Here is a 12,318-nt window from a genome sequence, read left to right as displayed (position 1 = left end):
AAGGGTTTGACATGCAACACTGATCCACAGCCAGAATCAAATGGTGGACGTTCCTTCCTTTCGTCTGTCCTTCCTTCCTCTCTCACTCCTTATTTCCTTCCCTCCTTCCTTCCTCCCTTCCTTCTTTCCTCCTACCTTCTTTCTTCTATCCTTTCCTCCCTTCCTTCCTCCCTCCTTTCCTTCCATCTTCCTCCATTCCTTCCTCCATTCCTTCCTCCTTTCCTTCCTAAGCTAATTTCTCTTCATTAATGTGTTTGTGCTGCATCATTTAGGGAACTCACAGGCACAGTCACGTCCTGCACCGTCTGCGATTTCTGTGGTTGCCATGGTCACAAGGCGAGCCACGACAGGAAGTTAAAGAGCGGTGAGTGTCACGCTCAAGTAAAACAGATGAAATCACTCACCAAGTAAGCATGACTCCAGACAGGAAGGTCGACACATAGTGATGAAAAACCCACCAGCCTTTAATCCTGAAACAACAAAACAGACAGAAATATTAGGTCTACTACATGTTTGTGCAGCTGATACACACTTTGTTAAAGTCTGTGTAAAGTAAGAATAAATGTGTTCGGAGTTTGACATACCACAGAAAAGAGTGTTGTTAACCACCCTGCCAAATTTGAATGATGAAAAAAATTGCCAAATCTATGAAATTGGGCTTCAAAGTCCGCTGAAGCCCCGCCCCCTACCAAGTGTCACCTGTCAATCAAGTCACCACCTCTACCAGAAACATGTATGCTACATCTGAGAGTTTTCTGCTGCTAACTCGGCAGCTAACTCGGCTGCTAGCTCGGCGGCTAGCTCGGCGGCTAACTCGGCAGCTAACTCAGCAGCTAACTCAGCTGCTAGTTCGGCGGCTAACTCGGCGGCTAGCTCGACGGCTAACTCAGCTAAGTGGCTAACTGTAGACTGTAGTAGTAGTAGTGTGTGCTGAATGTATTTATACCTCTACAGCAGCAGGGGCGGGTTTATGCTAATCACTAAATCCTGAACACAGAAATGTTGAAACACAGTTTGTGAAGCCTAGCTCCACAATTCAAATCTAAATGGTTGAAATGCTTTTTACACCTTTTTTAGAAATACATTTATGACCTATTTAATGTGTTTAGAAGAAAATATCTGAATTCACTTTACACAGTCAAGTGTAAAGTGTTTGACTCATGTTTATTCAAAAGTACTGTTAATTCATTGGTTCATAAATTGTGTATAGAGACTAATAATGAGGGATATTGTGAACAGTATGTAAGGGTTAAGGAAGCCTTTTTATGACTAGTTCAGTTTTGATTATATGGTGAGAAAGTACATTTGTTCCAGACCTTGAGCGTTGCTGATGAGGATCCCTTCCGGATGGTGAGCGTACAGTAATACCACACCAACAGGAAGTTGAAAAGGGCATCTAAGGCTCTGAGAAACCAAAAAAACAAGACATGAAGAAGTTAAAAAAACACACACATTATTAAGCACATGTCGTTATTTGACTTTATTTAACTTTTTAAATGTTTTTGATAATATTATTAACTCTTCTGTTGTCCTTGAGTCAAGGGAGGAAGGGAGGAAGATGGAAGGAAAGGAGGAGGAAGGAGGGAAGATAGGAAGAAGGAATGAAAGGAGGAGGAAGGAAGGGAGGATAGGGAAGAAGGAAGGAGGAGAGGAAGGAAGGAGGATAGAGAAGGAAGGAAGGGAGGAGGTAAGGAAGGAGAGGAGAAAGAGAAGGAGGGAGGAGAAGGAAGGAAGGAGTAAGGAAGAGGAAGGAGGAAGTAAAGAGAGAGAAGGAGGAGGAAAGGAGGAGAGAAGGGAGGAAGGAAGGGAGGATAGGGAAGAAGGAAGGAAGGAAGGAAGGATATGAGGAGGAAAGGAAGGAAGAGAAGAGGAGAGAAAGAAAGGAGTAAGGGGAGGGAGTAAAGGGGAGGAAGAAGGAAGGAAGGAGGAGGACAGAGGAAGAAGGAAGTAAGAAGAGAAGGGAGGAGGAAGGAAAGGAAGGAGGAGAGAGGAAGGAAGGAAGGGAGGATAGGGAAGAAGGAAGGAAGGGAGGAAGGTATGGGGGAGGAAAGAAAGAGAGAAGGAGGGAGGGAGGAAGGAAGGAAGGAAGGAGGAAAGAAAGGAGTAAGGAGGGAGGGAGTAAAGGGGGGAGGAAGGAAGGAAGGAAGGGAGGACAGGAGGAAGGAAGGAAGTAAAGAGAGAAGGAAGGAGGAAGGAAGGAAAGGAGGAGAGAAGGAAGGAAGGAAGGGAGGATAGGGAAGAAGGAAGGAAGGGAGGAAGGTATGGGGGAGGAAAGAAAGAGAGAAGGAGGGAGGGAGGAAGGAAGGAAGGAAGGAGGAAAGAAAGGAGTAAGGAGGGAGGGAGTAAAGGGGGGAGGAAGGAAGGAAGGAAGGGAGGACAGGAGGAAGGAAGGAAGTAAAGAGAGAAGGAAGGGAGGAAGGAAGGAAAGGAGGAGAGAAGGAAGGAAGGAAGGGAGGATAGGGAAGAAGGAAGGAAGGGAGGAAGGTATGGGGCAGGAAAGAAAGAGAGAAGGAGGGAGGGAGGAAGGAAGGAAGGAGGAAAGAAAGGAGTAAGGAGGGAGGGAGTAAAGGGGGAAGAAGGAAGGAAGGAAGGGAGGACAGGAGGAAGGAAGGAAGTAAAGAGAGAAGGAAGGGAGGAAGGAAGGAAAGGAGGAGAGAAGGAAGGAAGGAAGGGAAGATAGGGAAGATGGAAGGATGGGAGGAAGGTATGGGGGAGGAAAGAAAGAGAGAAGGAGGGAGGGAGGAAGGAAGGAAGGAAGGAAGGAGGAAAGAAAGGAGTAAGGAGGGAGGGAGTAAAGGGGGGAGGAGGAAGGAAGGAAGGGAGGACAGGAGGAAGGAAGGAAGTAAAGAGAGAAGGAAGGGAGGAAGGAAGGAAAGGAGGAGAGAAGGAAGGAAGGAAGGGAGGATAGGGAAGAAGGAAGGAAAGGAGGAAGTATGGGGGAGGAAAGAAAGAGAGAAGGAGGGAGGGAGGGAGGAAGGAAGGAGGAAGGAAGGAAAGAAGGAAGGGAGGAAAGAGAGAAGGAGGGAGGAAGGAAGGAAGAAAGAAGGAACAGTGAAAACAGGAGCATTCAGTCTTACTTTTGGTAAAACCTGATGTTAATGCTAGAACCTGAAGGCCACACACACACACACACACACACACACACACACACACACACACACACACACACACACACACACACACACACAAACACACACCTCACCTGTAGCTGAACAGGAAGTTGCAGGTGAAGGAGAACAGGAAGACGATGACGGTGACAACCAGTTTAAATTTCTCATAATCATCTTTGTAGGCGTATCTGTTCATCGGAGGAGAAAAACAGAAGTGATGTCACCGTGATGTCACGTGATGTCACTGTGATGTCAACATCAACGTATTTTGAAAGACGACGGTGATGAAACTCAGTGTGACTTACTTGGACTGTTTATTGAGGAGTGTTACGTTGACGTTTCCTAATACAAGACTGAGGTATAACCTAAAAAAGAAAAAAAGAAAGGGGAAATAATCAATTTGCTCTTTCTTTCTCCTCTTCCTCTTCTCTTTCTTTCTCCTCTTTCTCCTCTCTCTCCTCTCTTTCTTTCTCCTCTTCCTCTTCTCTTTCTTTCTCCTCTCTCTCCTCTCTTTCTTTCTTCATACTCTTCTCTTTCTTCCTCCTCTCTTTTTTCTTCTCTTACTCTTCCCTTTATCTTTCTTTCTCCTCTTCCTCTTCTCTTTCTTTCTCCTCTTCCTCCTCTCTTTCTTTCTTCATACTCCTCTCGTTCTTTCTCCTCTCTCTCCTCTTTCTTTCTTCATACTCTTCTCTTTCTTCCTCCTCTTCCTCATCTCTTTCTTTCTCCTCTTCCTCTTCTCTTCTTTCTCCTCTCTCTCCTCTCTTTCTTTCTTCATACTCTTCTCTTTCTTCCTCCTCTCTTTTGTCTTCTCTTACTCTTCCCTTTATCTTTCTTTCTCCTCTTCCTCTTCTCTTTCTTTCTCCTCTTCTTCCTCTCTTTCTTTCTTCTTCCTCTTCTCTTTCTTTCTTCTTCCTCTTCTCTTTCTTTCTCCTCTCTCTCCTCTCTTTCTTTCTTCATACTCTTCTCTTTCTTCCTCCTCTTCCTCCTCTCTTTCTTTCTCCTCTTCCTCCTCTCTTTCTTTCTTCTTCCTCTTCTCTTTCTTTCTCCTCTTACTCTTCTCTTCCTTTCTCCTCTTCCTCCTCTCTTTCTTTCTTCTTCCTCTTCTCTTTCTTTCTCCTCTTACTCTTCTCTTCCTTTCTTCTTCCTCCTCTCTTTCTTTCTCCTCTTCCTCCTCCTTCATCTTTCTTTCTTCTCTTCCTCCTCTCTTTCTTTCTTCTCTTCCTGCTCTCTCTCCTCTCTTTTTTCTTCTCTTACTCTTCCCTTTATCTTTCTTTCTCCTCTTCCTCTTCTCTTTCTTTCTCCTCTTCCTCCTCTCTTTCTTTCTTCTTCCTCTTCTCTTTCTTTCTCCTCTTACTCTTCTCTTTCTTTCTCCTCTTACTCTTCTCTTCCTTTCTTCTTCCTCCTCTCTTTCTTTCTCCTCTTCCTGCTCTCTCTCCTCTCTTTCTTTCTTCTCTTACTCTTCTATTTCTTCCTCTTCTCTTCTCTTTCTTTCTCCTCTTCCTCCTCTCTTTCTTTCTTCTTACTCTTCTCTTTCTTTCTCCTCTTCCTCCTCCCCATCTTTCTCCTCCTCCTCCCTTTATCTTTCTTCCTCCCCCCTTTATCTTTCTTCCTCCTCTCTTTCTTTCTCTTCTTCCTCCCTTTATCTTTCTTCCTCCTCTCTTTCTTTCTCCTCCTCCTCTCTCTCCTCTCTTTCTTTCTTCTCTTAATCTTCTCTTTCTTTCTCCTCTTCCTCCTCTTTCTTTCTCCTAATCATTTAAACATGAGATTATAACTATCTTCTACATTTTTATTCACTCTTATAAAAACATGAATAGTTTAAAGTAAAATAAACTGACTGTTGCAACACTTTAACTCTGCCAGTAAAACTAGTTTTGCAAGATGTTACTGAACGATGGGAACACAACACTGACACTCAACACTTTAGTTTTTAACCCTCCTGTTGTCCTTGAGTAAAGGGAGGAAGAAGGAAGAAGGAAAGCAGGGAGGAAGGAAGGAAGGAAGAAAGGAAGGGAGGTAGATGGGAAGAAGGAAGGAAAGGAGGGAGGAAGGAAAGGAGGAAGGGAGGACGGAAGGATGGAAGGGAGGTGGGAGGGAAGGAAGGAAAGGAGGGAGGATGGAGGGATGGAGGGATGGAAGGATGGTAGGAAGGAAGGAAGGAAGGAAGGAAGGAAGGTGGAAGGGAAGAAGGAAGGAAAGGAGGGAGGAAGGAAGGGAGGAAGAAGGTAAGAAAGGAGGGAGGGAAGGAGGGAGGGAGGGAAAAGGATGGAAATGAGGGAGGAAGAAGGTAGGAAAGGAGGGAGGGAAGGAGGGAAGGGAGGGAAGGAGGGAGGGAGGGAAAAGGATGGAAATGAGGGAGGAAGAAGGTAGGAAAGGAGGGAGGAAGGGAGGGAGAATGAATCAATGAAAGAGTCAAACCCGTTTTTCTTTGGCAGAAAAGCTTCCATGTCCAAGAAAGTGTCTTTTTTGTCTTTGATTGATTCCTCGATTTCAGCAATGGAGTCAAACTCCTCCGGACTTAGCTTTGGTGTCGGGTGTTTTTTTTTGCATCTAATCACAGAAAAGAAAAAGAAAAAAAAACATGTTTATAGGTTTAGATTATTCTTTTTAAATCTTTTAAATCACAGCACAGACTCTACACCAGGGGAGTCAAACTCATTTTCATTCAAGGGCCACATACAGCCCAATTTGATCTCATGTGGGCCGGATCATTAAAAGGAAGGGAGGATGGAAGGAAAAGAAGGAGAAGGAAGGAAAGAGGAAAGATCGGAAGGAAGGAAGGGAAGAAGGACAGATGGAAGGAAGGAAGGAAAAGAAGATCGGAAGGAAGGAAATACAGGAAGGAAAGATGGAAGGAAGAAAGTGAAGAAGAAAAGATGGAATGAAGGAAGAAAGGGAGCAAGGACAGATGGAAGGAAGAGAAGAGAAGACAAGAAGGAAGGAAGGAAGGAAGGAAGGAAGGAAGGAAGGAAGGAAGGAAGGAAGGAATGAAAAGAAGGAGAAGGAAGGAAAATACAGGAAGGAAGAAAGGGAGGAAGAAAAGATGGAAGGAAGGAAGAAAGGGAGCAAGGACAGATGGAAGACAAGAAGGAAGGAAGGAAGGAAGGAAGGAAGGAAGGAAGGAAGGAAAAGAAGGAGAAGGAAGGAAAATACAGGAAGGAAGAAAGGGAGGAAGAAAAGATGGAAGGAAGGAAGAAAGGGAGCAAGGACAGATGGAAGACAAGAAGGAAGGAAGGAAGGAAGGAAGGAAAAGAAGGAGAAGGAAGGAAAATACAGGAAGGAAGAAAGGGAGGAAGAAAAGATGGAAGGAAGGAAGAAAGGGAGCAAGGACAGATGGAAGACAAGAAGGAAGGAAGGAAGGAAGGAAGGAAGGAAGGAAAAGAAGGAGAAGGAAGGAAAATACAGGAAGGAAGAAAGGGAGGAAGAAAAGATGGAAGGAAGGAAGAAAGGGAGCAAGGACAGATGGAAGACAAGAAGGAAGGAAGGAAGGAAGGAAGGAAGGAAGGAAAGAAAGAAGAGAAGCTCTAGTTCCAAATTAAACATGATATTAATAATTTCTACAACCACTTTGAGCTGAAACGATGAGTTGATTAATCAATTAGCCGATCGACAGGAAATTAAACATTAATTAAGAAAGAAAAGGCAGAAATTCACTAGTTTCAGCCTCCTTTTAAGTTTATTCAAGTTTAGTTGTGGGGCAGCAGCTCTGCAGGTGTGCTTTGACTGTAACTATGGTAACCGAGGGGGGAGGAGGGGGGGGGTTACACATTCTAAATTTGCATCCAACCACACTGTCAAAACTTTAATTCACAATTAACACAGCAGCCTCCATATTTCTGGACCAGGCAAGAGGCAGAGAGAGGCATGAACAGTTAAAACAACCCCCAAAAAACACCTCTAGATTGCAAACTGAATATTTTTGATTTGGGATAAAATGAGACAGGTGAGGATATGAGGTTATTTGGGGTTTTTTTGAAAGGCCAAATCGATTAATCGTGAAAGAAAACTACCACTGCACCTAAATGTAACCCTTTTAAGTCTCTATTTACTTTGGATAAATGCATCTTTTCATTTCTGTGACAATTTGAGAGATAAACTGAGACACGTGAGAACTTTATTTTGGGCTTTTAGGAAATGCCTAACTGATTTATCGTGAAAAAAATCAACAGATTAATCGATTATGAAAAAACTGTCAGAGTCACAGAAAATATGTTTAGGCCATAAAAGGTCATGAACAGCTGTCCAGAAGACTGTATCAGCTGCTACATTATAAATGAGCTGAAGATGTTTGAATGGTTTCAACCAGGCGGGGAGTTCCTGTCCTCTGAAATGAGGCCAACCAGGAAGTAACTTAGAGCTGCATTCTATCAAAAGGCCACCAGGGGGCGACCGTCTCTATACAAGTCAATGGAGAATTCACCAACTTCTCACTTGATTTCTAACCTCAGTAAACGTTTTCAAAATGTGTTTATGGTCTCAATCGCTAGTTTAAAGCCTTCTTCAATGCAGTATGATGTTCATTTGGGACATTTTGGCCTCCCTGATTTTATATGTGACGATAAAGCAGGGTATGCATTAGGGCGTGGCTACGTCCTGATTGACAGGTTGATTGACCAATGTCCTCAAGATCCAGCCCTCGCAACCATAGCAACCTCCCCGCTCCGCCCATGGCCCCGCCTCATGCCCATATAAGTAGAATCCGTGTTTTTTTTTTCCCAGCATGCACCTGAAATTTTCAAGATGGCGCTGCCTAGATTCGAAACTATTGGCTTCCGAGCAGCAGTCCACAAACCAATGGGTGACGTCACGGATGTTACGTCCATTTCTTTTATACGGTCTGTGGTTTCTACAGGAGAAATAATGTAGTATAGTGTAATGATTTCTTTACTGAGTCTTTGATTGAATACGTACTTTTCCAGCGACGCAGTGAGTTCCTTCAGTTTCTTCCTCTGACGAGCGATTGCACCGGAGCAGCTGTTTTGCAATTTGGTGACTTCCTCCAGCTTCTGCTTATAGAGACGATGAGTGTCCTGGAAGTCAAAATGAGATGCAATCAGTGCTCTGCCTCATTTTTTACCCAATACCTACCTTCCTTCCTTCCTTCCCTCCTTCCTTCTTTCTTTCTTTCCTCTGTCCTTCCTTCCTTCCTCCCTCCCTCCTTCTTTCTTTCCTTCCCATTACCTTCCTTCTTTCCTCTGTCCTTCCTTCCTTCCTTCCTCCCTCCCTCCTTCTTTCTTTCCTTCCCATTACCTTCCTTCTTTCCTCTGTCCTTCCCTCCTTCCTTCCTCCCTCCCTCCTTCTTTCTTTCCTTCTCATTACCTTCCTTCTTTCCTCTGTCCTTCCTTCCTTCTCTCTTTCTTTCCTCCCCATTACCTTCTGTCCTACCTTCCTTCTCTCCTCCCCATTACCCTCTGTCCTTCCTTCCTTCCTTCCTTCCTTCCTTCCTTCCTCCTTCTCTCTTTCTTTCCTCCCTCTTTACCTTCCTTACTCCCTCCGCCCTTCCTTCCTTCTCTCTTTCTTTCCTCCCTCTTTACCTTCCTTCCTCCCTCCTTCCCTTCCTTCCTCCCTCCTTTCCTTTCCTTTTTTCTTTCTTCCTTCCTTCCTTCCTTTACTCGAGGACAACAGGAGGGTTAAGGAACTCAAACACTTCACGGTCACACAGTCACGTCCTGCACCATCTGCGATTTCTGTGGTTGCCATGGTTACACGGCGAGCCACGATAACATTTTGGAAAAGTGTTGTTGTGTAAATAATAATAATAATTTATAGAGTAGATAACTTCTTCTTGCAATGAGACTCTTTTTAACCTTCTTATTGTTCCACATGGTTTCACCTGTGTCACTGAATGTTACACACACACACACACACACACACACACACACACACACACACACACACACACACACACACACACACAGAGGCTTATTGTCTGTTTCCACCGTGCATGTGACCTGAGCTGACAGCTGATCATGTGAGCTTAGTATGACATCCACAATTAGTGATGCTTGCAGTTTTGAGAGCTAAGTGCTTTTACTCAGGTGCTGAACACAAACCTGTACTTTAACATTTCCATTTTTTTTTATATTTAAAACTACTTTGTACTTGTCCTCCTTTGTATTTCCTGCTCTGTCCGATCCGTATCAAACGGCTCAGCTGTCCTGATAAAGCAGATCAGGTATCACAGCCTCCATGTCACAATCCAAATCTATTTTTAGTCCTTGTCATCGTAAAATTGGGAATTTAATGCAATCAATAATATTCATTTGGTGACTGTCACCTGCCATGTTCAAGCTACTGGACTCTGACGTCATGGAGCCACCGGACTATTCACATCATGTACAGAGTTAAAAACTACCAAACTGTGACCGAGGGTTGTTCCACATGAGGGGAAGGAAACATATCAGTGTTTAGAAAAGCAATTAGTGAGGATACATGTAAAAGTTAATCCAGTTAATCTGTGGAACAACAATACTGAAGAAATGAAAATATATAAGAACATTAAAATGAGTTTAAACTGATCTTTAAGGGAGGAACCAAACCAATACTTTTACTGTAATACTGCATACTACTACATCACTCATAATACTGCAGTACTTTAACTACATCAAGCTCATAATACTGCAGTACTTTAACTACATCAAGCTCATAATACTGCAGTACTTTTACTGTAATACTGCATACTACATCACTATAATACTACATACTACATCGCTCATTATACTGCATACTACATCACTCATAATACTGCAGTACTTTTACTGTTATACTGCATACTACATCACTCATAATACTGCAGTACTTTTACTGTAATACTGCATACTACATCACTATAATACTGCAGTACTTTTACTGTAATACTGCATACTACATCACTCATAATACTGCAGTACTTTTACTGTAATACTGCATACTACATCACTCATAATACTGCAGTACTTTTACTGTAATACTGCATACTACATCACTTATAATACTTTACATACTTTTACTTTAGTAGGAAACTTTTACTGGTAATGAAGTACTTTTACATTGCTGTCTTGGTACTTCCGACACTTCCCAAAAAACTCACTGAATATTTAAACCTTATTATGGCTACTTGATGACAACACCATATGGTCTGCATGTGTATTTCTATAAGACAGATTAATGGTTTAAGATAGTGGGGGAAACGTGCTGTACTACTTGGGACAACGTGGTAACCATATGGCTAATGTTAGCAGTACTTGCCGTCACTATTAACTTTATTCCACTTAATTATTTTTCTCTTGGCTGTAAAAAATATATTTCAGCTTCTAATAAAGCATCCCACTGTCGCCTGTGTGTCCCCGAGCACATTATTTACTCGTTTATTTAATTATCCCACCCGTATTCCAACAAACCCCGCCCCCCTCCACTTCTGATTGGTTCGTTCTGATCGGTTGGTTTAGGGATAAAGAACGTGACTGGTTAGCGTTCGAATCTAGAGCCAATCAGAAGCAAGAGGAAGGCGGGACATAGCAGAATGCGGGTGTGAAAAGAAGCTGACGGGTCCCCACCCACAACCGACTGATAACAGTAGGTTTACCCGGCTTGAGCGCTTCTTCTATCGGCCACGGTGACGTCTCAAACCACGCTGACAGTTTCAACTCACCAGAATCTGTTGGTAGTCCTTCTCTAAATCTTCCCATTCCCGGAAACATTCAGATACTCCCGCTGGACTGAACAACATTGTATTATTTTAATATTATTATTATTATTATTATTATTAAAGTCTGACACGACGAGAGAAGCTCCTCTAGAGTTGTGTAATGTTGAAGCAACAGCTGGTCCGCTTGCTGAATAAGATGCGCACGTAACTTCCGGTCACTGTCTTCACAATAAAAGCCCAGTGATGAGCGACATTATGAACATTTTTAATAGAAACCTTAAAATGTAGAAGTCGTTTTTAAGTGAGACAGTTTAGTCTTAAAACATGTCTGCCCTCAAGACTCACTTTTTTCAAATCTGCTTTTAATGTTTGATATATTTCTTTTGTTTTTTTATTTATTAAGATTTAAGATTAAGAAGCTTTATTTACAATGACATTTCGTTTGGCAGCAATCCTTGTAGCAGCTAAAATAAGTATAAATATAAATAAATATGTATTAAAATATATATCAACGTACCTAAAAATATGTATAAATATCAAGTAATAACAACAAGAACAATTTAAAGTGCACTATTGTCCACTGTGATGGCTGAAGTGTAACAATGCCATCAAAATCCTTTCATACAGAAGAAAAACAGCTTTTGAATAGCTGTCCACTGCAGTGACTGACTACTATATGTGAAATGGGTTAATTTCTATATTACTTGCTGTATTTTAATATAAGATAAAATAAGATGTATCTCTATTGATCCCCCTTGGGAGAAATTCAGAATTGACAATTGGCAATAAAATAATAAAATACTATATACAATAAACAATCTTTGAGCAAATAAATCTGCAATATCAATAAATCTGTATTCATATAGCGCCAAATCACAACAAAAGCAATCTCAAGGCACTTTACACACAGAGCAAGTCAAGACTTTTTAATTTAATTTAAAGAGACCCAACATTCCCACATGAACACTTGGCGACAGTGGCAAAGAAAAAACTACATAGTAAGGAAAGCATCAGTGTTTTTTTAGTGGGAGTGGGAGGTACTGGGAGCTTTGGTGGTGTTGTACAGTCTGATGGATATGAAAGAGACCCTGAAGCACTTTGAGGCACATAGCTGGATGAGTCTATGTAAAGTGTATTGGAAGTATGCTGTATAGTGATTATGTACTTTAAATTAAATTGATTGATTGATTGATTTAAATAATGTGGTTAAACTGCATTTTAATACTCTGCTTTGAATAGGAATTTGTGTCAAACATTGTTTTTTCCCACTAAATAGTTTAATAACTTTGTTAGGAATATATATATTGCCGATTTATTTACAAAGAGATTGTATATTGTATATTTTATTTTATTTATTTGATCACTTTCACCCTTACTTTGCTGCTTTTCTCCCCTCTGTACTGCTCTGTCAATTTAAATTTCTCCCAACCTGGATCAATAAATCTTATCTCATCTTATTCTGAAAACCATATCAACATCCGGTAAGTAAAGTCGGTGAACTTTATTTAAAAGCTGTCAACTGTCCACGAGTCACATCTCCACACGCGACCTGCTCATAAAACGTGTTAATTTGCTGCTACCCCA

The 12,318-nt window shown here is 41.9% G+C and overlaps 1 protein-coding gene across 1 annotated transcript; it reads right to left on the bottom strand.

The window, feature by feature from the left end:
- Positions 1 to 400: 400 nt before the first annotated feature.
- On the bottom strand, positions 401 to 10,815 carry LOC128371036 (ion channel TACAN-like). Its single transcript, XM_053331234.1, has 7 exons — positions 10,738 to 10,815; positions 8,019 to 8,137; positions 5,526 to 5,657; positions 3,416 to 3,475; positions 3,203 to 3,298; positions 1,324 to 1,404; positions 401 to 470 (listed from the first exon to the last, which is right to left on the bottom strand). The coding sequence occupies exons 1-7, from the start codon at positions 10,813 to 10,815 to the stop codon at positions 401 to 403; spliced, it is 636 nt and encodes a 211-aa protein (XP_053187209.1).
- Between the last annotated feature and the right edge of the window lie 1,503 nt (positions 10,816 to 12,318).

This window comes from Scomber japonicus, chromosome 13, assembly GCF_027409825.1.
Source record: "Scomber japonicus isolate fScoJap1 chromosome 13, fScoJap1.pri, whole genome shotgun sequence".
Classification (NCBI taxonomy): Eukaryota; Metazoa; Chordata; class Actinopteri; order Scombriformes; family Scombridae; genus Scomber; species Scomber japonicus.
Note: the sequence above shows the minus strand (reverse complement) of the source record. Positions and strands in the feature narration are given on the sequence as shown.

Coding starts and splice junctions, on each gene's coding strand:
- LOC128371036 (XM_053331234.1), bottom strand. CDS start 10,815: ATGTTGTTCAGTCCAGCGGGAGTATCTGAATGTTTCCGGGAATGGGAA. Junction 3,476..5,525: donor TTTCTGCCAAAGAAAAACGG/GTTTGACTCTTT, acceptor TTTCTTTTTTAG/GTTATACCTCAGTCTTGTAT. Junction 471..1,323: donor AAGGGATCCTCATCAGCAAC/GCTCAAGGTCTG, acceptor TTGTTGTTTCAG/GATTAAAGGCTGGTGGGTTT.